This window comes from Epinephelus moara, chromosome 3 (assembly GCF_006386435.1).
Source record: "Epinephelus moara isolate mb chromosome 3, YSFRI_EMoa_1.0, whole genome shotgun sequence".
In the NCBI taxonomy this organism is placed as follows: Eukaryota; Metazoa; Chordata; class Actinopteri; order Perciformes; family Serranidae; genus Epinephelus; species Epinephelus moara.
In genome coordinates, this window is record NC_065508.1 from 3467246 (window position 1) to 3493551 (window position 26306).

At 41.6% G+C, this 26306-nt stretch overlaps 1 protein-coding gene across 2 annotated transcripts in view; it reads left to right on the top strand.

Annotated features, from left to right (window-relative positions):
- Positions 1-26306, top strand: part of dbn1 (drebrin 1) — a 176484-nt gene that overhangs the window by 136708 nt on the left and 13470 nt on the right. Inside the window, exons 3-11 of one of the 2 annotated variants that reach the window (XM_050040558.1) lie at positions 3701-3813; positions 7532-7606; positions 11285-11428; positions 13732-13809; positions 16583-16734; positions 19046-19103; positions 20550-20606; positions 20853-20967; positions 25231-25359. In XM_050040558.1, the coding sequence (XP_049896515.1) occupies positions 3701-3813; positions 7532-7606; positions 11285-11428; positions 13732-13809; positions 16583-16734; positions 19046-19103; positions 20550-20606; positions 20853-20967; positions 25231-25359 (921 nt within the window). The remainder of the gene's footprint in view (positions 1-3700; positions 3814-7531; positions 7607-11284; positions 11429-13731; positions 13810-16582; positions 16735-19045; positions 19104-20549; positions 20607-20852; positions 20968-25230; positions 25360-26306) is intronic. The other variant, XM_050040559.1, reaches the window with a different exon arrangement.

Sequence of the window (26306 nt, forward strand, 5' to 3'; positions counted from 1 at the left end):
CGGATCTATTTAATGTTTCTCGGCTAAAAAACACAAGGAGTCTTCTGGATAATTGAGGCTGCAAGACGGCTGCCAAGCTGCAGACCAGTGTTGGGGAACAAGAAACAACAAAACCGGATGTTTTTAGTGAGACATTGTGGCACTTAGAGCGGTGATTGTGTCACCAGAACTGGGTGTTATTAAGCAGGATTTTGCATCATTTCCAGCCTTGATTATGACGGTAAAACTGGGTATTTTAAGCCAAAACATAATCTTTTCCTTTCCATAACCAAATGGTGTTTGTGCCTAAACATAGCCACACATTATTGTATAAGTTTCAGCATATCCACTGCATAGTAATGTACACATTACATTTTAAACTGTTAAATGTTTTACCAGCTTTTCAATCTTTTACGTAGGTTTGCCGTTGACGGAACACATGACAGAATCTGAAGCTCCCATGATTGGATATTTCTTAGGAGTTATAGTTAACTTCTCTCCTTCAGTTGTAAGGTGGACGTTTTATCCAGCCTTACTGAGACCCACAGACAGGGTAGGGAAGTCAGTGAGACAGGTACTGGGAGACAAATAAACATATTGTTGGTTTTGGTCTTTTCATGTGCCAGCCTCAGACACGTCCTCAGAGACGTGTCTCTGGGTTTTACTTTGATTTACTTTTGATGAGCGCCACGGCTTATTCTGTGAGTCTAATGTAATCATCAACGCGGAAGTTCCTGAATATAAAAACATGAGCGGAATAAACTGGAGCTACTACAGTGAAGTGTATGCATCACTAATGCTGGAGAGCTGCATGATAAAGAGCCACTTCTGCCAGCAGTGGTCTTAGTTTCCTTCATGTCGGCAGCTTTTCCTGAGAGAGACGTGAATATTTCAGCAGCGACGGAGAGGAAACGCAGTTTGTTCATCTGCACTGTAAACCTCAGAGGAATCTATCTGCCTCCTCAGAGCTGAACCAATAGACCGCAGTCGTGTTTGTGTGTTTGTATGTGTGGTGTTTACAAATGTGTGCACAGACATCTCTGACATCTGAAGCTGCGCTGAGATTCGGAGAACAGGATCATAATCTGAGGCAAAAAACTAGCAGCCTGGAACATGTCGCTGCTGATCTGCAGACAGTGCTGGAGGAAGTATTCAGATCCTTTACTTAAGTAAAAGCTGCAATACAAATATGTAAAAACACTCCATTACAAGTAAAGGTCATGCATACAAAATATGTCTTTAGTAAAAGCTCAAAACAAGAAGATTGTACTTAAATTATCAAAACTAAAAGTATGCCCCCTAATATTATTATATTATTTTTTTACAGTGTAAACAACTGTAAGAAGTATTTTAATGTTTAATGTTAATGTTTAAAAAAATCTAGTTTAAAGGCCTTCTCTAAGGCATTTTAATCTGTCACAATGTATTGTATTTTATAAACTGAAGTTTTTAATAATTTGCAAAGTATAAGTTGTACAGTAGTTGACAGTAGCAGTCTGACATCTTTTTTATGCCTGAAAACACAACAAAATATCTCAAATACCTCTCTGAAATTCCAAATAACTGCAAAACTTAAGTCAGTGAATGAAGACATCCTATTGGTGTTTGACGAATAAGCGGTGCTAGAGTTACATGATACATTTAAATGGCGACAACTCAGAGTCTGATTCACTTCAACTGTTTTTGCAATTCATCCTTGTACTAGGGCTGTGCAATATGACGATATATATCGTGTGACGAGAGAAAAATGTCTATCATTTCATATTTTGCTCTATTGTTAATATCGTTGTGACGCAAATTACAGTTTTTACGGCAATATTTTTTGTCATTTGGAGTATAGCCTCAGTGTTGAGCGGAGGTGTGTGGGCATGTTTGTGCTTTAGAACATAACAACAAAAAATAATGTTTCATTGATCTGATTCACCAGCTTTCTCAATAAACTTTTTATTCATTGGATTAAAATGTGCTATATCGTGATATGTATCGTTATCGGGATATGAAATGACCTATATCGTGATATGAGATTTTGGTCATATCGTCCAGCCCTACCTTGTACAAAGCATTAATATTCCCTGACTGCATTTATACAGAGGTAGGACCAAGTCATTGTTTGCAAGTCACAAGTTAGTGTCAGGTCTTTGGACTCAAGTCCAGGGTCAAGACTGACAAGTCAAAGGTCAAGTCCTAAGGTTTGTGTCCTAAACAAGTCAGAATGCACTCCAAATTTAATGAGTAATAATATATTAAATTTACAAAATCTTGAATGGTCTTCAGGCGGCACGGTGGTGCGGTGGTTAGCGCTGTCACCTCACAGCAACAGGGTTCCTGGTTTGACCCCAGGAGGGAGCCCTTTTGTGCGGAGTTTGCATGTTCTCCCTGTGTCAGCGTGGGTTTCCTCCAGGTGCTCCAGCTTCCTCCCACAGTCCAAAGACATGCAAGTTAATTGGTGACTCTAAATTGGACATGGAGTGTGAATGTGAGTGTGAATGGTTGTCTGTCTCTATGTGTCAGCCCTGTGATAGTCTGGTGACCTGTCCAGGGTGAACCCTGCCTCTCACCAGTGTCAGCTGGGATAGGCTTCAAGAGGATAAGCGGTTACGAAGATGGATGGATGTTTTTCATTCTTTTAATCATTAANTGATAGTCTGGTGACCTGTCCAGGGTGAACCCTGCCTCTCGCCCAGTGTCAGCTGGGATAGGCTTCAAGAGGATAAGCGGTTACGAAGATGGATGGATGTTTTTCATTCTTTTAATCATTAAAAAACAAAGCTGACACTGCACTTTAATGGCACATAGCACTGTTATCCACAACAGAATGAATTTTCCTGTCGTGTTGTAATTAATCATATATTGTTGTATTGTATATAAAATGTCTAAAACTTTTTCTTCCCAAATTTGCAAGACATTTTCTGTAAGACTATTTTTCCTTTAAAGTGATAAAGCAATTTTTCTGTAAGTTCATTTTGTCTACTCAAATTAGATTCGGTGTAGAAAGTTTCTTTTTTTCAGACAATGAGTTTTTAAGGAGACGTAGTTTACCTTGACATGTTTCGACTGTCACTTCAGTCTTCTTCAGAAGCGTCATCTGACATCATGACGTGTCTTTATCAGCTGGTAGTATCCCGCCGCCCGGTGTTCTTTGTAGGAGAGAGTCCCAGGTGTGTGACAGCATGAAAGCCCCCTCATCCCGGTTGATGGTGTCCCTGACCCGCCTCCAGATCAAAGACCACCGGGCGGCGGGAGGCGTGACCAGCCTGGCAATCCGATTTGCCAGGCTGGTCACGCCTCTGGGATACTACCAGCTGATAAAGACACGTCATGACGCACGTCAGATGACGCTTCTGAATTTTAAGATCAAAAGGCTCAAGTTCGAGTGGAGCCGCGAGTCACTGGTGTTAAAAGTCCTGGTCAAGATTCCTGATGTCTGTTTTAAATTTCTCGAGTCTAAAGTCATCAAAACTGTGACTTGAGTCCGACTTGAATCCAAGTCATGTGACTCACATCCACACCTTTTGCAGGTTTAAAACAGTAGTGCATGCAGTGGGTTGTGTGTCTTGGCAGAGTTGCATTAAATGATCTCTGATTGTTTTTTACTGTATTTTATAAGTTGATTTATTTGTTTGTCAGTTGTTTATCTCTTACCAGCTTCCCCCTGGTAGAGGACAGTGTAACAGAAACATTACAGCGGGTAGTTAATGCAGCCTCTTGTTCTGTGGTGCAGGAGGCGGTCTGGCAGAGATCACACTGACCTTTGACAGTGCCAGGGTGATGTACGGCTTCTGCAGCCTGAAGGACCCCTCTGCAGCTCTGCCACGATACATCCTCATCAACTGGGTGAGTCGCCGGGTCACAGGGGGAATGGGATGTGCATGACGCTATGCTTAACACTCCGGGCAGCACACACACAGACACACACACACACACACTCACTGGAATGTCCTTAAAGGTGGAGAATATCACAGTCATTAAGGGTCACCGCACATTTTTAATTCAACCATTTATTTAACAAGGACGCACCATGTCACCGCATGCAGCTCCTGAATCCAGGTTCTGTCTACATCATTACATCATGCACTCACAGAGTTGCAGTCTCAGCAGCTCTGTGATTGGATGGTGTTACTTTTCTTGCCTGCCGCAGTGTAAAGCTGCAGATTTATGCTCAGTGCCCACTTTATTAGGTACACCTGTACCATCTAATGCAATCCAAAATCCTCTTGTTCAGGTTGTGTCACAGAGACACCGTCATAGAGGTTTTAATTCAATTATAAGTTTCAGCACTGAGGTCATAAGGTTAGTGATGGTGTTGTCCTGGCCTGCATTACAGTCACAGGTGTTTCTAATGTTCTGCAACTCCCCCGTGCATGTAAATGGGACAGGACCAGTTGCAGGCCAGACAGAGGAAAGATGTAGAGCTGAGTCACGACCACACATGAAACAGAGCTGGAGAAATTTGTCCACCAATTAATTCATGATGAAAAGGAAATGTAACAGGAAGAAATGAATAATTTGTGATGTTGGAGCTCATTTTATCGCAGCAACAGAGTGTGTTAATAGCATTTAAACACAGTCTGAGTTCATCTGAGAGCCTGAAGATGAATGTTTTACTTTCTGAACCTGACAACAGCAGGAGCACCCTGAGTTAGTGCATCTACATAATGAGAGTGCAGAGAGGAAGAGGGAGAGATGTAGAGAGACTGGAGAGAAGACGTGAAAAGGGAAGGAGAGAGGTGGAATTAAAGAAACTGATCTCCTAGAAATTAAGGTTTTATACCACTAATTTGTTTTGCCAGTTGAGGGAATCCTTTTTTTTTAAGCAATACTATCTTTTTTTACTGCATGACAACCCTGTATCCGGTAAATTATATACTACAAGTGTGCAACAATAAATATATTTTAAAATGTCTATTTGTACCCAGAAAAGAATCAGCACTCTCACGATGTTTCACGGTCTGAGGCGGTTAGGATTAGGGCAAAGAGCTCATGGTTAGAGCGAGTACGAGCCCATCTTTGATATAAAAAAAAACAAACAAACAAAAACACAAGATATGAAGACAGAGCCAGTTTCACTCGATGGCCAACGTGTTGAAACTGTGGGAAATTTCATATACCTTAGCCCTTTTTAAACAGGAGTTGTGCAAATTTGCAGGAAAGCCCAATCAGTCTTTTTTCAGCATTGGCAGTATAAAAACAAAATCGGGGAGTGCAGCAAAATGCCGCCTACCTACTTTTGNAGCTGTTTCCTGTTTATCCACCGCCAGTGGGTCGCACGTGCGGCGTCATCAACAGCTCCTCCCACAAGTCTTCAACAGCTCCTCCTGTTGCGGAAGGCCGCCTCAGTGTTTTTAAACTAAAAGGGTTCCGCCAATATGTCTACCCTACGAGGCGGAAAATTGGGCACCTCGGATCAACTCGCCAATCCGGCTCTGTGTGTCTAAACGCCTGCAGTTTGCCGGCAAAACGGCCAAACATTCGCAGAAAATCTGGCAGTGTAAAAGGGGCTCTTGATACGTTTCTGGAATCCCACGAAATACTCCCCAATACTCCCACGATTATACTGAGTGAATTTTCTTAGGAAACACAGTGGCCTCGGTGTAAGTTTAAGTAAGGTATGTAAGATTTTAGAATTAGTGAACAAAACTATGGTTAAGAGTGTTTTAACTTTTCACCTCCCTGCCTGGTATGGTCATCTTAACTGTACATCCAAGAATGAACTCTAGAATTGTGACAATGGTAAGTAAAATAGTTGGCATGCCACAAAAGCCGTCGAGCCAACTCTTGACAGGAAGGACGAGAAAGAAAGCAAAGCATATCTTGGCAGATAGCTCCATCCTCTCTTTAGCCAGTTTGATCTCTTGAGCTCCGGTAGGGGCTAAAGAGTCTCTCTGGCAACTAAAAATGTATTTAAGAAGTCCTTCATCCCAAGTGCCATCAGTACCCTGAACTTAACAAATTGACTGACGAGTTTTAACCCATAGACAGACAATGAGCTAATTTAATGTCTTAAGTGTTTTGTAATAACCGTGTATGCTAGTTTTACTGACTATTTGTCTGCTTTTCACAATGTCGTCTCTTGTGTCTGGCGAGCCAAAGACAAATTTCCACCTCTAGTGGATGATAAACATGTACTCTATTCTATATTATCTGAGATTAAAGTGGTAAATTTATGAGAAAAATCTCACAAATGTACTGCCACATGGTCAGGTGACGTAGTATAAAGAGCAACACATGCAGGGAGTAAGATGCGGTGGGTGAATGGGTCAAACACAGGACTTTCACACAGGAGACTGAGGTGTAAGTGAATAATGGCTTACCATTTTAAGACAGTTTTGGGATGTATAAAGCTGCTGAATGCACATTTTGCACATCAGCTTTAGCAGACCCATTTGTGTTAACATCAGCCACGTTGACTCTTTATACCTGAGTGTAAAAAGCATTCTTGGCTGCAGACACTTGGTTGCAAATAGCATCTGCCATAAACAAAAGTGCTGTTACTTGAAGGGACTCATCCCAAATTCATATTTTTCCTCTTACAGTACTTGCTGTGCTGTATATCAATCTAGATTGTTTTGCTGTGAGTTGCCAAGCATTGGATATTAAACCACAATATTTCCCTCACCTTAACAAGTGAGTTGCCTAAACATAACCATAAAATATGTAACCGTGCTTGTATTATGAGTGAATATAGTGAGGGAAATCTCATAAAAATCTCTTAACATATAACAGAGAAACATTAACAGTATGAACATTTTTTGTCAGACGCATTCATTTAGAACGTTTCATCACTGTGATGATAAAAATGTTATTTGGGTGGAATAATGTTTCTCTCCAAACATATTTGCTGTTGCAAATTAGTCGAATATAAATGGGATTTCTAGGAAACAAAATGACAGGAAGCGAGAGAGAGATCCGGTAATTGCAGTAAATGGAGACTGAGAGACACATTGGGTGTTTAAATGAGCCATCACAATGCAACACAGCAACACTAACAGCAAAAAGAGCACCAGACCGCAGCGTATTGGGCCAAACCAAGCAGAAATTAACACAAAAATGTATCAAAAACGAACAGAATTTTACCTAAAAGTCTTAAATACACTACACAAACACTCAGGCTGTCTCTTTTGCTTTCTCTTTTTCAATCAGATACATGCAGATGGACACAGATGAAGTGCTTATATCAGTTCAGATGAGATGAGGCCATGTTTCTTTTCTCTCTGTAATTGCTGCTTACTGGCTTTGTATTGTGTTGGTTTGAATAAGCTGTGATTACTGAATGACATCCAGCCTGTTATAATACAAACCGTTTCAATAAGTGAGCATGACCACGGCTGAACAAAAGGCCCCATTTAGAGCAGAATGAGGGGAAAGTGTCCTCGTGAATCTGATCACTTCACAGAAGCAGATGTGTTCCTCTGCTGCTTTTGACTATGTTTCTGGTGCTGTTGAACTTCTTTTGCATCTTTTTTTTTTTTAATGTCACCATTTCTTCTCTTTTTTTTCCCTGTCTCCCTTCCTCCCTCCCTCTTCTCTCTCTCTGTCTCCCTCTTCCTCTCAGGTCGGGGACGACGTGCCGGATGCCAGGAAGTGTGCCTGCGCCAGCCATGTTGCCACCATCGCAGACTTCTTACAGGTCAGATGTTAAAAAAAAATTTCTTACAAGTTTACATATTAAACATTTATTTTATTTTCGTGTTTGTTTATTTGGATCCTTATTAGTCTTTGCTGTAGCTTCAGAGAACCACATTGACTCATAACTTTGCTCTGGAAAAACATATATATTAGCCTCGCATCACCAGGCTCTTCACGTACGGGCAAGAGCCTGAATTTTGTCTGGATCCTGGTTCCGGTCTAGAGAGCGGATCCGGAATTCACCAAATTCACCAAAGTAAAAGTGTTCACCAAAGTAAAACTTTAAATTCTGGCGTACCATCAATTTGCAATTAAAGAAAAAGGTTAACTTAATGGCTTGGGGCTTTTCTTGTAAATTATATTCTTTAAATTAAAAAGTTTCACCGTATTTTTATTAGCTTGGTGCTTTTATTTTGACGGAAAGGCGCGTCCATCGAATTCTGGGTCCTGTCTCTCTCGCCCTGGTTCCAGTTCCTTACCAAAACGGCCACTAAACGGCCCCAGACTACATATAATCTCTATATATACAGCATTTATACTGTATATTTAACTAATGTTAGTACACAACAGATTAATAAGAAACTGTGGGGCTGTTGCTCCACCATTAGCTAAGTTGCAGTTTAAGGGCGCATTCACACCAGGATAGTCCGGGGGACTCGGGGTTCGATTGGGCGGAGAATGGCGAAAAATTTCACACCTTCATTTGGTTCGGTTCACTTTCACACTGCACCTTTTAAAGCGGACCAAACCTCCTGGACAACGTCAGGTCGATTGGCCACAAGCAACTGCGATATATATAGTCCTCTGACCATATATCAATAAGCGCCTGCACCTCCTCACTACTCCACGTCTTCCCACGAGACATTTTCCAACTATTTCTTTTTTTTTTTACCTCTGCTTCTCCCGGTTCGCGCTGTTGGCTTTGTTTGTTATTTCTACCCAAAATGCACTGCACTCTACGCCTCTTCCTCTCTTTGGTTCACTTCCTCTCTTTAGTTCGCTGGATTGTCCGTTTGCATTTCCCACTGTAAGCGAACCACAGCAGGGTTCACTTGCAAGTGAACCGAGATCCCCGGTTTTCAAGCGGACAAGGGTTCGCTCGTTTGGGCCGCGCCAGAGTTCAAATGAGCGTTCACACCACTCCAAACGAACTGAACTATCTGTGGAAGAGGACCAGGGTTCATTTAAATCGGGCCAAATAGCACCAGTGTGAATGCGTCCTAAGACTGACTTAAGCTGTGTTGCTTGGTTTTAAACTGCACCTGTGTGTTCGGGCTAAACCTGTCTGCTGAATCCTGTAGAGATCACCTGAATATCTAACTTAACTTAATCTTGCAGAACACCTGGTTCAGCTGAAGTCGTAAATTTCAGTAGAGCAGATTTCTACAGCTCAAATTATTTTATTAACTTCTTTATGGTAAAATAAAGAATGCTGTTATCAGTGAGGTTGACAGTGTCAAGTACGCAGGAATCATGTTAGACTCACATCTAAGATTTGACAGACAAGTGCATAATATCTGCAAAAAAAGTTAAAGTAAACGTTACATAAAGATAAAAACAACGACTGACCAGCTCACTCAGTGTAAAAGGTACAGGCAGGCAGTCCAAAAATGCATCCAAGGCACTCTGACTTTTACACTGAGTGAGCTTTCCAGTCGATGTTTTTATCTTTTGTGACTATTTGCCCCCAAGAGCACCAGATTTTTTACAGCTAACTACATGGTGCCGTAACCTACTGCAGCACTCCCTATTCTTTCCCTCATGCATGACATGATGTTCACACTCCTACTAAACGTCATTATTAACTGGTCAGAAGCCTAACAATCAACTGGAAAACCCATCATGTCACTGTACAACTTGACAGTTGATTATGGAAATGAAACAATCAGGTGGCGCCATTGTCATGTCTTGAAAAAACACAATATGCTTTGTAAGCTTCATAAACTGAGAGCTTATTTTTAATGCCTACATATGATCACGCTCCTTCTCTGCTTAATGAATTTGCTACAAGACACCAGCACATGGGTAGAGTCAGCACACAGGCCTGAAACAATAACTGGCACATTGCAAAACCTCATGTGGACATCCAGTCTTTTTTGGAGCTGTCTACTGAACTGAACTGAAATGTTTTCATTCTAGGTATTACAGTAAATCATGGCTAAAAGAGAAAATTTGTTCTCAGACTTAACACCACAGTAGACACACCTGCATTTTGTGTGAATGTATTTCTGTGTATCTACACAAAAGTCAGCATAAATATGCATAAATATTAAATTGTAATGCTACTGCAATGCCCATAGCACCTAAACTAAACTTGACTGGGTGATACTGTGAGGGGAACACTGGAGCAAGTATCAAGCTCACACTTCCATGTTTGACTTTTAGAAAGAGGGTTACTGTGATCTCATGCTGCTGATCTGATTGTTTCATAATCTGTTTCAGTTTTGTGTCACATACAGAATGTGTGTGTGTGATGTTTTCAATCAACTCTCAGGAAGATGCTACAGCACATTAAACCTGTAGGAGGATAAAGAGAGTTTGTGTGTGTGTGTGTGTGTGTGTGTGTGTGTGTGTGTGTGTGTGTGTGTGTGTGTGTGTGTTACAGTGCATGACTAATACCATCTTTTTTTAAAAGTAATCTCTGTGCTGAGAGCTCTGAGCTGAATGACACCCACTGTGTGTGTGTTTCTGTGAGTGTGTGTGTGTGTGTGTGTGTGTGTGTGCGTGCGTGCGTGCGTGTGTGTCCAACACAGCTGTGAATTCACACCTGTACACCTGGCTGAGTGTATTATTGGATTTGTAGAGGAGTCAAATTCTGTGTGTGTTTCTGTGAGTGTGAGTGCGTGTGTGTGTGTGTGTGTGTTGAAGTGTCATTGTTCTAAGTAACACTTCCACTCCCACACAGCCTCGACTTCATCACACCAACGATGCTGTCAATGGCCCTTTTTGGGATAGTACACAAATACACACACACACACACACACACACACACACACCGAGTCCCAAAACTTTTTATTGATACCACTCTATACAACTATATTTCTATATTGCTGTATATTACTGTACAATACACTATACAGAACATTAGATCATATTAAATCTATCAAAAATGAAATTTGATGAGATCTGGTTTGACTCTTGCATTGAAAACAGAGGTGTGATTAAATTAAGTGGCCTCATTACACCATAGTCAGATGCAGTATTAACTGATATTAGTTGACATATGTAGTAGGAATATTGACAAGGAGAAAAAAAAAAAGGATGGGGGAAAACACGGATATAATACTTTACAAATCAGAAGTACTTTTAAAACCTTGAAACAGCAAAAACTTGCATTAGAGAGGATAAGTAATATTATAGTTACAGATTAAACTATCCAACACTATATTAAGTTGATATTATGATATTATCACACCCTGAAAGAAATCATTACGCCCAATGAGTTTTACTTTTGATATTGTAAGTACATTTTGCTGATAATACTTTTCTACTTTTACATAATTCCAGTCTTGAAGACGTCTAATGTATTTCAGTCATTATGCTACTTTTACTTGAAGATTAAAAATAAAAATGTGAAAACTTCTTCCACCACTAATAACAATATTATTGATAAGAAGAAGAGTCCTGATGTAGATCTCTCTCTCTCTCTCTCTCTCTCTCTCTCTCTCTTTCTCTCCAGGGGGTGGAGGTCATTGTCAACGCCAGCAGTCTGGACGACATTGACCCGTCAGCCATCGGGCAGCGGCTGACCAACGGGACTGTGTCAGTTGCGAGTCCGGTCCTGAGCCGCCTGAGAACCCGAGAGGAGGAGCACAAAGATGTGGTACGGAGACAGAGAGAGTAGACGCACACACACTTAGAAAATATGTGTCTTCTTCTTCTTCTTTGTCGTCCTCTTCTTCTTCTTCTAAAAAAAGAAGAGTCTGATCATATACTCAGGCTTTTGATTGTTTGGGACGGCGGCAGTAGCTCAGTCCATAGGGACTTGGCTTGGGAATCGCAGGGACGCCGGTTCAAGTTCCCGCTCAGACCAAATATGGAGCGTGGACTGGTAGCTGGAGAGGTGCCAGTTCAGTGCCAAAGTGCCCTTGAGCAAGGCACCAAATGCCCCAACCGCTCGGGGCGCCTGTCATGGGCAGCCCCCTGACTCTGACATCTCTCAAATTAATGCATGTATAGAGGGAATCGTCCTGTTGTTTACAAATACTTCCGGGTAGAAAACCAGCAGAGTTTTTATATATATATATATATATATATATATATATATATATATATATATATATTTTTTTTTTTTCCCACGTCACTATATCACCGTTTAGACTAATCTGATGTTTGTAAAGTCTATAAACACAATGATTGAACAAACATTACTATTTCTGTGTGCACGTTTTGTAATTAATAACATGGTTATCGTAGATTAGCTGGGCTAATCGTTAGCGAAGACGTTGTTAGCCGTTAGCTGTTAGCCGTTAGCCGTTAGCGGTGTCTGTAATAACTCAGTAACTCAATAAACAGTCCGTGAAAATTTATTTTTTTTCCAGCGGATATCTTAGTAACAACATGATTGAGCTAGCAAAGCAGTTTTGTGTTGCTATGTGTGGTATTTATTCAGTTTTGGGAAATCATGATGTCTAGAAAGCATCAGTGACTGCACTAGCAGCAAAGCTAACATCAGGACGTCATCTGTTAAAAGCCTCCCGTTGTCGGATACGACATGAAACTACTCCAGTTAGCTCAATCATGTTGTAATTAAGACATCTACTGGAAAAAAATATTTTTTTCACGGACCGTTTATTGAGTTACTGAGTTATTACAGACACTGCTAATGGCTAACAGCTAACGGCAAACAACGTCTTTGCTAACGGTTAGCCCAGCTAATCTACGATAATCATGTTATTAATTACAAAACATGCACACAGAAATAGTAACGTTTGTTCAATCATTGTGTTTATAAACTTTACAAACATCAGATTAGTCTAAACGGTGATATAGTGACGTGGAAAATGTGAGATATATACATATAGCTAAACTCTGCTGGTTTTCTACCCGGAAGTATTTGTAAACAATAAGGGGATTCCCTCTATAGGTCCTGTTTCTGCATGTGTGTGTATTTCGGGCCTGTGTGTATATATGACAACGGAGTGAAAAGATTGAATTTCCCCTCAGGGATTAATAAAGTATGTAAAATTAAAAATCAAAAATAAGTTTACTATTCTATACAGTAAAAGCAGAATTAATGCCTTCGTAGGAAGCTGTAAAAATCTGAAAGCATAGTACACAACTGTTTTGACATTTTCAAAATTTTAATTTACTCCATGCATTTCTTTTTTCTGTCAGTTTCTCTGTCCAGTTTCTTTTTCTCAGCTCTTCGCTGCTGTGTGCTTTATACGCCGTCTGCCCGACAGTAATTTGAAAAAGATGCAGAATTGATTGTGTCTGTATGCTCTCCAAAACTAGAATAAAGTTATTATGTACATAAAGGATCAAGGTGAATGCATTATGCGTCATTTTCACACAGCACTTAAGGTTGTTTGGTCTAATGAGCAACAGCTGGTGAATAGTTAACAGCATGTAGGAACTTCTAAGGACATAACGCTGTTTCTTCGTTCATTCTGTTGGTCTGTGAAGGTATCGTCAGCTGGAGCAGCTGCAGTGTAACAACTGTCAACACTGTCATTTTTACCACAACTGGCTTTATGATACTTCTTACTTGTAACTTAACTTGTAAGCTGACTTTTTTCCAACTGACTGTGTGGTTTGACAAAAAAAGGTTCACTCATTTTCACCAGATGTGTTGTTTTTTTTTCATGAAGAATTATGTTTAGTGCTGAGTGCAAACTGTACTTTGCTTAATACCATGCAGACCACCAGTGCAATTTGACAATTGTAGTTTAAAGGGAGATTGTAATTTCGTTAAATCACATGGAAATATATAAATACACACTTTTACAGACGGTTTTGCCAAAATTTAACCTGACATATTTTGTGTATTTGTTATAACACCTCTCAAATAAAGACACATGGTCATTAACACTCAAGATCACACACTGTTCCCTTGGCTGCTGTTATGACTCAACCTTTATCTGTCTTTGTCTCACTGCCCTCTCTCTGTCTCCCTTGATGCAGGGCACAGTGTACGAGAAGACCAATGCAGAGGTGGAGATGAAGAAAATCAATAGAGAGGAGTTCTGGGAGCAGGCCAAGGTAGGTGTGGAAGAGGAGAGAAGGAGGAAGAGGAGGAAAATGGAGGGCAGAAAGGAATGGAAACAGTTTAATCCTGCATCATTAGTCAAAAAAACAAAGTTATAGCTGATTTATTAGAATTTTGGTTGCATCTACACATAATATCTAAGTTGTAATAACATTGCTCTCACCACCGCTCTATTCAGAGGTCAAACTAAAACTGCGTGTGCTCAAAGTGTGTTGGTAGTAATCCTGCATTGTACAGGAAAACTTTGTGCTATTCAGTTGGTCAGAGTTAAACCTGAATATGGTTTGTAAACTGTGATGGATGTTTACATCAGACAATTTGGGTGATCATTTACAAAAATTAGACCCAAGTTGTGGGCTAATAAATTGGAATGATCCATTAAAGTATTATTTAGATTCATTTTTTAATGGAGACAAATGTTATTACTAGATCATAGTGCAACCGTTTTTAAGAAACCACCGTTGTGGATTCATCAGGGGTTTATTCTCAACAGCCAAGTTTAAAGGAAGTTTTGGAAATATGCTCATTTGCTTTCTTCCACAGACTCAGATGAGAAGACTAATATTACTTATATGTCTGTCCATCCCATTCTCGTAAACACAATGGCCTCTAGTTTCGCAGACTGGGCAGGGCGGAGGCGCAATGCACCTGCGCTTCGCCAACTGGGTGTGGCCAGGCGGGTTTTGCAAGTTTGGCACACTGTGCGCACTGGCGCAGCTACTCTTCTTTCCCACCTCCGTCCCTCCTACGTGCACAAGTCAGAAAGAGGGAGGAGAGAAGGCGTGGAGTGGGTTTTACACAGCCGATTCACATCACACCAATCAAATGAGCCCCTCTCCTCGCCCTTTAATGCGCCGCGCAAAGGCGTAATGAGAGTTTACTCAATTCGCCATGGCAGAAGAGAGCAGCAGCGTCAGACGGCCAAACTCCTCCCAGGAGGAAACTGATGTTTTGGTTCGGGAGGTCCGAGCTCGCAGTGTCCGAATATACGGAACTGCGAGCAGACCTCCACGGGTTTCCATTACGCGTGCCAAACGTGCTAAACGTGTATTTATTGCATCGTTAATGTGCCTGACATTCTGGAAACCTGCCTGTGAGGTCTTGGTGACGTGTGCGCACTGTCCGCTGGTCAGCCAAACTTCCGCTACACCTGCTGCGCTGACAGTAGACCTGGTTTCAGCTGGCGAGCTTTTAGCGCACCTTCGGCGAAGCCTTTTGGCACGAAACTGTCACTGCGCCAAGCTGGATCTGTCGACACCTCCCCCTGCTGCGCCGCCACACCTATCTCAGCACACCTCAGTCTGCCAAACTACCAAACTGAGCGCGCCACGGGTTGCGCTGCTCGAAACTAGCTCTGTGCGGGGTTTGCCACCCTGCGCCATGCCAGGAAACTAGAGGCCAATATCTCAAGAACACCTTGAGGGAATTCTTTTCAGATTTGGCACAAATGTCTACTTGGACCCAAGGATGAAGCGATAAGATTTTGTTGGTCAAGGTCACTGTGACCTTGCATCCATCTCATTCTTGTGAATGCGATATCTCAAGAGCACTAAAGGTGAATTTCTGCAAATGTGGCACAAACATCCACATGGACTTAGCAATGAACTAATTAGTATTTGGTGGTCGAAGGTCAAAGTCACTGTGACCTCTCAAAATTTGTTTCTGGCCACACTCAAGAATTCATACTCTAATTAGGACAAAATTGCACAGGAATGTGCAATAGGTTGAAATAATGAAGTGAAAACATTTTTTAGCCAAAAGGTCAAAGGTCAACTTTACTGTGACATCATAATGTTCTGCAGAAACCCCTCTCTGCCTATTACTATTATTGTCATGTCTCAGAACAGAAGGAGACATTTGCTTAGCCATTGAATTGGTGACACTTCTCTTGGGTGCCCACCTCTAAACTGTTTTTACAGGCATGGATGTAAACTGTAACTGCAACTAGACTGGTTCTTGGTTTTAGTCTTTTTTTCTAGTTTTTAAACTTAAATCTTTGCTTTATTCGCACAATAATTGAAGTAGTAGTCTGGCCCGTAACCTCTGTAAAAGGGCAACATTCTAATGTGTTAAGCAAACGAAATGTAACGTGTTAATTAGTTAACTAATTAGAGGGGCTGTTAGGTGCATGTTGTTAACTTGTTGACAGAGTCAGGCGAGCTGTTTCCCCCTGTTTACAGTTTTTGTGCTAAGCTAACCTGCTGCTGGCTGTAGCTTCATATTTCTGTCACAGACATGAGGGTGGTATCGATCTTTTAACCTAACTCCATCAGAAAGGAAATAACAGTGTTTATCAAAATGTCGAACTATTCTGCTTTATCTGATTAGTGTTGCATAAATACATTTAATGTGATTCCCAGCTGTGTTTGGAGGAGAGTGGGAGTGACAAACAAAGACAAACTTTGCAGCGTTCTCCAGCTGTGTTGCCCTCAGCATGTTCAAACAAAATGTAAAATGACAGCAAGCCTCATTAAGCTTTGGGGTGTTCACTGGATCTGCCCTTCACAGTTTCAGAAACTCTAGATATTGAGCTGAACAGCGAGGTGAACCATTGGAACTGAACTAAATTATTAGTCAGTCATCACATAGGCTAATTAATTGACAGTGCTCTCTGAACATCTTTGGTGTCAGACTTTTGGTCGGACAAAACAAGACTTCTGAAGACATGACCTTGGACTGTGAGAAACTCTAAGGGATGTTTTACGTCATTAGTTGCAACCTTGGAATAATCTCCACTAATTTCTTGTTTTTCTGTGTTTGCTTCAGCGCGAGGAGGAGGTAAGGAAGGAGGAGGAGAAGAGGAAGGCAGCAGAGGAGCGGCAGCGCTTCGAGCAGGAGCGAATGGAGCTGGAGAGGCAAGAGCAGGAGAGCCGAGAGCAGAGGTACCGCGAGAGAGAGAGGCAGATCGAGGAGCACAGGTGAGGAACAGATACACCAACACTCAACATCATGCTCATAAATACAAAAAAAAAATCAATTTCAAGAAAAGCATCTGCAGAGAATTCTTCTACAAAACAATAAGGCAATTTGCAAGCACTGCTAACACGCAGATCACAAATGACAGCGCTACATCTCACAGTTGATTGTTGCTTGTAATTTGCATATAAATTTGCCCTGCAGGGGATTTGTATGCTCATGCACTAACTGCATTTTGTTTTGTTTTGATTAGTGAAAGGTGGCAAAATCAGCAAGAGAGTAAATGATCTCATGTTGCAGATTTATTGAAACAGGACCCTGACTGTTAAACTAGCCTGAGTCATGTTCCCCCAAACCATCCTCAGACTAAGATGATCATAAAATCCATCTTACATGGATTTTCTTAAGCCTAAAGGAGCTATATGTGACATTCAGAGCATATGTATGATTCAGAGTCTGGGCGAGGGATTGTCTGGACACGGTTTTTAACATGGCGGTGGCTGAGCTGCTAGAAGCTAACGTTGCTAACTCCATAAATAGCGCTGAACAACTGCAACAGTGCTGACAGAGCTAACATTGTTATTCAGGGAAGAAATGGGATTGTGGATGCTACGCTTCTGTGAGGACGCTGTCCTGATATCAGTGGTAACCAGCGAATGAGCACAGAGCAGGGCAGTAGCGATTAGCTGGTCAGTGGGACACATTCACAGGGACTCACATGTGGCCGGACCAGCTACCACAACATCAGAGAGAGAAGCTCGGATGACAACACACACAGAGAGGGCCTGACTGAGTACTCTGCTCAAGACTCCATTACTCCACTATATTTTTACATACAGTTGCAAATGGTTGTTTGCTGCTATGTTAATGTCCTGAATATTGCATACAGCTCCTTTAAGGGGGCGATCACACAGAAATGAGACACTAGAGACGCGGACACTTCAAAGATGCTTGAAACGCTGGAAGCGCTTATTCAATGCGCGTTAGCTACTGGCGTCTGACGCTAAAAAAGTTGAAAATATTTTAACTTTTCAGCGTCTACGCACGTCTAAAAAGAAGCGTCTAAAAAGAAGCGTCTACAAAAACGTGCGTCCAAAAAAGACGCCGGAAAAACGCCCGTCTAAAAAGACACTTGAACGCCGGTCAGACGCTCCGTATCATAGGAAAACAATGGTTTTACTGGCGTTGCATTTCTAGCATTTCATCTCGTTGTGATCGCTCCCTTAGAGGTGTTTCACAAAAGCATTGTGACTGAAGGACCCCTCTAACCAGTCCTTACTGCCCCCTCGTACACACCAACCCAATGGTCGGATGTTGGTAAGTGTCGGGCCATTGGTTGGTGTCCGTCGCACAAGTTTTTTGTTGCATGTCCGGCATTGTCGGCCCGTTTTTTTGGCCAATTCAGCATGTTGAATCGTGTTGGGGCCGGCGGCATTCATTGGTGAATAAATTCACTCTGATTGGCAGTTCAGCTCTGTGCAGAAGAAGAAAAATGGAAGTGAGGAAAGTAAACAAACAGATTAAGTCAAGAGAGCATTAGGTTGAAAGAAACTGTGTTGTCAATGTGCTAACTGGCTAACTAGCGTCTTAAAGCCATCCTGTCATTTCCCCTTTTGGATGATGAATACAGACTACTGCCACCTGCTGGTTTAGAGAGTTATTTATATACACAAGCGCAGAACTTTTGTGCTAGTAAACCTTTGGCTGTAGTCTTTGTGGTGTGTTCAAGCGCAACTTTTTGGCCATGGCGCAAGCAAAGTGAGGCAATGCAACAGTGGGCCTTCGTCGCTGCTAGTTCTTTGATGTCTGTTTGGTGTATCTGAGCCTTAAGAGGCTCCATAACATGAGAAGGAGAAAGTTTTTTATTGTTTTTAAGTGTATGCTTTTATCACAAACACGGACATTCCTTGAGTTATAGTTAATGTAAAAGGAGTCTGAATTTTAAAATCAGATAATAAGACAATAAATCTTTCTGTCATCATCATCCTCATTCCTCTCTTTTCTTTTTCTTTTTAATAGGTATGTTGTTTGTGACAGGCTTATATACAACAGGTCTAATAGAGATGTAATGACAGAGTGACATCTAAAACAGGTGATCTGCAAAATCATGAATCTTAGAGGAACAGTCACTGCCTCAGTTTAGGTTTAATATGTTTTAAAAAGTAACGTCTCCTCAAGCAGCAGCTGAATAACATTTTCTTTCTTAAACTTGAACGTGACTCAAAATCAAGCTTCATTTTAATACTGAACAACTCCAAGGTCTCAGGAGTGTTCAGTATTTTCTAATCTGTGTGTTTGTGTGTGTGAGAACAGGAAGAAGATGCAGGAAGAGGAAGAGGCCAAAGAGAGGTTGCGGAACCAGACCACCATAGTAAGTTTTTGTGTTTTTTTAATCTGCTGGTCATTAATTATTCATTGCAGCAAATTCAGTGCCCAAAACAGTTTATATTAAGCTGCAGCACTATGTCTTGCTCATCCGTCTCAACAGTACAAATATACACCTCTGTTTTACTCCATAAACATACTCCTGGAGACACGTCTGTATTTTAGAAGTGTCCGGGTTTCTTGAATATGCTATATTCAAACACAATTTGTTTCTGTTTCTGCTCCCTCTGCCCATCAAAGCATCACTTCTCAACCCAAAATATGGTAAAGACCAGATTTGTACGCCTCTGGTTTTAGTCATGCTGCGACCTTAAAATGAAATCAATTTGTGTGACAGTGGGGTTTGTTTTTGAAGGACGTGATTATACGCTGTGTGCTTTTTTTTCTTCTTTCCACCCCCCCCAAAAAAAATAAAAATAAAAGTCTGGCAGTGAGAGTGTTTTCAGTCTATCAGTGTGTGTGCGTGGTTTATTTTTCCCATCTTGCAATCAGCTGCCTGCTGCGTGGTAGCACAGCTGTGATATTTCAGCTAATCTTCTGAACATCTTAATCTCTGTCCTTGCGTTGAGTTCACACACGCACACACAGAGTGGTTAGGTTGCCTTGCTCAAGGAACTTCAGGCATTATTTGTTACTGATGGAAGTGTGGAAGAAACCAGCATGTTGTCAATGACTGGGCTGCGTCCCCAAAGAATCACTCCCCGAGGAATCACAATCATAATTTCTAGTGGCGCTGCAACAAAAGAGCAGAGTGTCTAAATGACACTATACACCCCTTTTCTGTTTGATGACACATTGAGCTGTTTGTCCAAAGAGTAAGATTCCCATGATACTATAAGCTACAGCATGGTGGTGCAGTGGTTAGCACTGTCACCTCACAGCAAGAGGGTTCCTGGTTTGAACCTTGGGGTGTGGGAGCCCTTCTGTGCAGAGTTTGCATGTTCTCCCCGTGTCAGCGTGGGTTTCCTCCAGGTGCTCCAGCTTCCTCCCACAGTCCAAAGACATGCAGGTTAATTGGTGACTCTAAATTTTCCGTAGGTGTGAATGTGAGTGTGGATGGTTTCCTGTCTCTATGTGTCAGCCCTGTGATAGTCTGGTGATCTCACCCAGTGTCAGCTGGGATAGGCTCCGTTTTTTTTTAAACTGACCCTCTGTACATCAAGATTGTTTTTCTTTCATTAATTTTTCAGTCAGTCGACACTATAGTTTCTCTATAGTGTTGATCTTTGCTTCTGCACATGATGTCTAGTGATTGAAGCAAATGCAGTCTCTATTGCCCCTCGCTAGTGGCATCTGATCATTCCTTTAAGTTTATGAACTGGATCTGTGATTTTCCTTTTACATGTTTTAGTTTCCAATCCTTGAATTACTGTTTTGCAGCTTGTTTTCTTTTTAAAATTTCCATCTCTATTTGTATTCTTCTCCTCCACAGACAGCAGAGGCGAGCATCGAAGACCTTAACCTGGATAAGAAAGAGTCTGAGGTGGAGGTGAGTCTGATTGAGCACCTTCAAAAAATTCTGACCAAGTCATTTATCAAGTTTACTCTTATAAAGAATAGAAGCATATTTTGAATATATTCCCAAATGAAGATATTGGACATTTTCTGCAGGATGAAGCTTTATAAATCATTTTCAAATCTTTGTTTAGTAGCTGCTGCTTCTGCTAAACATCAAGCAACTCCAAACAGTAAAATCCAGACTGCTGTATATATCAACCTGTGTGTGTGTTTCCAGGAGGCAAAGGCCATCATCGCTCAGCGGTCAGGAAACCCTCGAGAGTTTTTCAAGCAGAAGGAGAGAGCCATGACCATCAGCGTCGACACCTCGCCCGTCTCCATCCACAGGAGCGGTAAACACTTTAAGAGTCAACTGTTATCTTGTATGCTCAGTTTACTCTCATGTCAAATTGAAACATATCTAAATATGAAAGAGTAGTACAAAACGACATACAAGGTTTTTTGAAGACCGGACAACAGGGCTGAAAGAGACTAACAACAAGGAACATCGAGAAGGAAAGCTGTCCTCATCTCTCCATCCACAGTGTTAAAAGAGGTTTAAAACCAGGACAGGAACGTGCTTTTATAACACAGTCACCACAGCAGTAAACAAACAGGAGTTGTCACATCCTAAAAATGCTATTTTTCTGTTTGTTTGTTTGTTTTTTTAAAGGCATTATTATTTTTTTACTCCAAAAACTCATGTAGATGAAGTTGTGACAAAAACAAGTCTTTAAACATCTGCCTCAAACAGTGGTGACACATCAAGTCAGGTACTTAATTAAAATACTGTATAATACTATTCTACCACATTTCAGAGGGAAATATTGTACCTTTTACTCTACTACATCTATTTGACATTTAAAGGTACTACTTACTTTTTACATTAAAAAAACCCATATGACATACTTTAATAATATGATGCAGTGTTGTACGACTAGTATACCAAATGGTGTACAAAGTACCTAAAATTAGCTCCATGCTGAGAAAGTACAACTTTTAAAAATACTCCTACATGAAACAGAATAATAAAATATTTAACAATAATAAAACACTTTGAAAGGTCTGTATAATTCGTACTTAGTACAGCACATTTTGCTGATCACATTTTTACTCAAGTAATTTTGAATCAGGACTTTTACCAACACAACGGCCAGAATAAACGTTGCCATAGTACGTTTCTGCAAACCACAGATATGTCACACTTAGGTTTCAAATGTAGCAGATATATTGAAACTTTATGTTTCTTTATGTTTTGTTTTTGTGACAACGCTTTGATTAATGTGTGCTTTGCTTTCGGCACAAAAACAACTTGGTAAGAATGAGGAAAAGATCACGTTTTGGCTAAAAATACCCATTTTTGTGGCACTGAACACGGCTGGAAATGTCCCAACGTGTCGTTAAATTTACCCACTTCGGTTGTTTGTTGGTCCTAAATCAATCAATCAATTTTATTTATAAAGCCCAATATCACAAGTAACAATTTGCCTCACAGGGCTTTACAGTGGGGGAGTCGGCATTGACATCCCTCTGTCCTTTGGACCCTCACAGCATATGGCCCTGACACACTAAGTCGACAGTCGGCCGTCGACCAAAGTCGAGCCGTCGGTGAGCGTCTGTCGGCCTAGTTTTTGCAGTGTGTCCCGCACCGTCGGCAGCTTTTTGGCCGATTGAGCATGCTGAATCGGCGGCGGAGCTTGTCGGTGAGAGAGATCACTCTGATTGGCTGTTCAGGTTTTATTTTCTCGCCCCTGTCGCGAGTGAATCTGCCTGTAGTGAAACCAGGGCTAACCGGTGCTTCCTCCTCAGGCTCCACTTCACTCAGCTGCCCCACGGACCCGCTGCTTCTTCCCACTTTAACCTGATAACAAACTGGAGCTAGCTGGGAGCGGCTAGCGGAGCGTTAGCNAGTTGGCTTTCATCGCCGCTAGTTCTTTGATGTCGGTTTGGTGTGTCCGCACCTTAAGGAAAAACTCCCTCCCCAAAAAATGGTAGAAACCTCAGGAAGAGCAACTGAGGAGGGATCCCTCTTCCAGGTCGGACAGACGTGCTAAACTGTGGTCTGCTGCTGGCTGCTGCTTGGCAACTGTCTCGCCTAGGTGTCACGCCATCATCATCCTCTCCTCCTGAAGAGAAAGTCAGCTCATGTATTAAAATCAAAACTACATGATTTTAGAAATGTTGATATGATACCTACAAATGTAGCGTATCAATGGTTTGCAGAAATGTACAACGTACTAGTGACGAATTTGAACAAGCCTCCCACTTTGAGTACAAGTACCTCAAAATGGTACATACTTCTTCAGCTGTTAATCCACCAACGCTGCCAAGTGCAGGCATGAAAAGCATCAGTTTCCTGTCCTGCTTCAGTGTGAAGTCTGTGATGGAGAGATGACACATTTGGAAAAGACTCCAGGGGTGAAGGAGGGAGGCAGTGGGTGGGTGTGAGGGACCATGGCATCTGAATCATTGTTTGTCAAGTTCAACATGTCATTTATCACGTTCAACATCTCCTCAGCTGCTGCTTTCTCAGAATCAGACCCTAACCTTGTCAAGAATAAATGATCAAGAGGTTCACGTCTGTCTCACACGATGAAGGAGCCGACCCTGTAAAACCACAAGACAATGTCTTTTTCTTGCTGTTGGAAGGCTGCTGTTGAGCCTTGTGACAAATTTTTTTATGGGGTTTTAACTTTCTTGATTACATTGTTGTGTGTTGTTTGTCATGACCCTGCCTCAGACAGAGTCAAAGAAAGAGTCTTCCTTAATTATGTTTTTCATCCTTACTGTTACAGTTTAATGATGATTTTCTCACTAAAATCCCTTCGGTGTGTCCTCTGAGAGGAGAGGCTCAAAATGTTGATACTTATTTGTAACTAATTAACCACACATTCAGTGGGCCTCACGAGCAATAACAAGTCCTAAACAGACATGTCTCACTTCTCAGGCTACGTACAATCAGGCTGCATACAAGTTCTATACACTCTTGACTTCTGCTTCTTTGTGCACCTTTTAATTAGGAGAGGTAGTGCCAGAGATCACTACTTCTTGTATAAGCCGCCTTAAGGCTAGTTGGACCGACTATAGCCCTGTGTGAAAAAATGCAGCCTCCTCATGCATTTCAATGAGCCCCCTGCCAATGCAGAGAGCTCTGGTAGAAAAACAGAGGGTTGTCTGCCAAAAACAGGTGGACCAGGCTCAACTTTTACTGAAACGGAATATGATGTCATCCAGCAAAGGGGCTGCACTGGCTTTGCAAGTATGCGCAGGTGCATCTTCCTGGTAGGTTACTTTTTTAGATGTATACTATGCAGGATTTTCATACAAAAGACAGAATTTCGCTCTATATTAACTCATGACCCTCTGGAGGGAGACTCTGCCCTGTGCCTGTATTTCCTTATTGTCTCCCTATTCTTGGGATGCTTGGGTTGGCAACCAGGTGCCGGACCAAGAGCAGCAGGCATCTAAGAGACACAGTGCTGAAAAAATGCAAATATAAAAAAGTAAAATGCCAAACGAGAGTGAATCTGGGGTTGGCTTTTACATTCATTTTTGCTGCCGAGTGTCTTTACAAACAGTCACAAATGATCCTGCACAGTATTGGCTGGTGATTGGTGGAGGTTTCTGGGTCTGAGAGGAAGGTCTGCAGAGACTACTTAGAGCTACAAAAAAATTAAAAAGAGAGATTTGCAATTTGATTTGCAGTTATAATATTAAAGAAAAATGATCGACAGTAAAAGCCAAATTCACTTTAATCAGGTAAGAAATATGACTTTTAGCAGGGTAAGTGCAGGTTTTTGGGGGGTTGGACCCTCATTATTTTGTAAAGCATGATAACTAACTCCCATCATGATGTTTTTTTTTAGCAACTCGAAAAGACGCAGGAGATTCCTGCTTTCCACACACCAACATTTCTTCAGTTTTCAGTGACTCAGTATTATTTTATTTTCTAGAATCCATTATTCAAAAACATGCATTCACTGGTTTCAAAGTAGCAGAAATGGAAGTTAAACACCTGAAGATAAAAAGCAACAAACTCCATCAGCATTTGATTTCTGCCGAACTGCGTGCTTTCTACAGCCAGTTTGTTTAAAGCCACACTAACCGCTTTTCTTTTCTCTCTTTTCTTCTTTCTTTCTCTCTTTCTTTCTTTTTTTGCCTTGCGGGTTTTCTTCTTCCACCTCTGCCTTCATCTGACCCCCATTTATGTTCACCATCCTCATCCCGTCTTCATTTATTTATTCACCCACTCCTCCACTCTGTGCCATCTTTGATTTCTCCATTTTGTGATACTTCGTGGAACGACTTTGTTCGTTTCCTCCTCTGGCACCTCTTCATGTGTCTGTCTTCTTCATGGGTTTCCACGGGACTCTCTGCCTTTCCCACAAACCTCTCTGTTTCTTACTTTTTCTTCTGGGGTTGAACTTCTGACTTCTCCTGCCTTCTGCTCTCCCTCCCTCTCCTGCTTTTTGTGGGTCTTGTCTTCCTGTCTCGTCCATCTTCCCCACATCTCTCTGTCCTGGTGCGTCGCTTTGTGTCCTTGTTATATGTTTGTGTGGGTGTTTGAATCTTCGTGTCCGGGTGTGTGTTTGGCTGTGTGTCGTCCTGACCGCCAGGCCGTTTGGACAGCCCGTTCTTGAGGCAGCAGCACAGTCCCAGCAGCCCCAGTCCGACTCCCCCACTTCGGGGCACGTCGCCCCTCCGCACCCCACCACACGCACGGACGCAGCCCGCCGCTGCAGCCGGTAGGTACAGCACATAACCGATAAACAGCAGAAGAAGAAGACAGATGGACACCAGCAGCTTGGTCGAACATCTCTCCTCAGACACAAATCCCCTCACAAACATGGAGAATGAAATAATAAAGATGAAATGACAGTAATGGAGCATGAAACTGCATGTGAACTCAAAATGTGAGCGATTGAATGTCTCTGAAGACAGTGACTACATTTACATGCACACTAATATCCCAGTGTTGACTCTTATTCTGGTTTCGAGCACATCAACACAAAACACAAATTATCTCATTATTGTTATCGTATACATTATTCTAACATCATCGTCAAAGTTAAAGGACTTTAATCAATCGACTTTACTTGTGAGAAACCCAAGAGAGGTTTGGGATTAGATGATGTCCTTACATGAGGACCAGTGTCTCTCAAAACCAGAATAATGGCTTATCTAGGTTTATAAAACCAGGATATGATGGTTACATCAGGCCAGACATTAGAAATTATGGACAGGGAGACAACATTTTTCAAATTTGGCCCCTCATCTACACCAGTGGTTCCCAACTGGTCCAGCCACAGGTCCAGATTTGTCCTTAGTCATTAGTTCCAGGTCCACAGTTTAAAATATTCAGCGTCATACTTGCATTTGGCCATGTTGTCAAGCTAGTTTGTTGTCTCTGTTAAAGGGAAATTTCGGTTTAGTTCAACCTGTCTCCTATCGTCCTAAATTTGTTTCAAGTGACTAGTGACATAAAAATAATAGTTAGCATGTTAGCCGTTAGCCTAGATACAGCCGGGCCGCATAGTAGCGTCAGACCTGTTAAAACGTAAGTGAACGGGCAACCTTCAAGTGCAAAGTTAGTCCACTAAACAAGCTTTTTTTCCACAAAGACCGCCTCATATCGTTAGGATAAATGTCAGAGAACATATAGAAAACGACATGTAAACGTGTTGTCTTACCT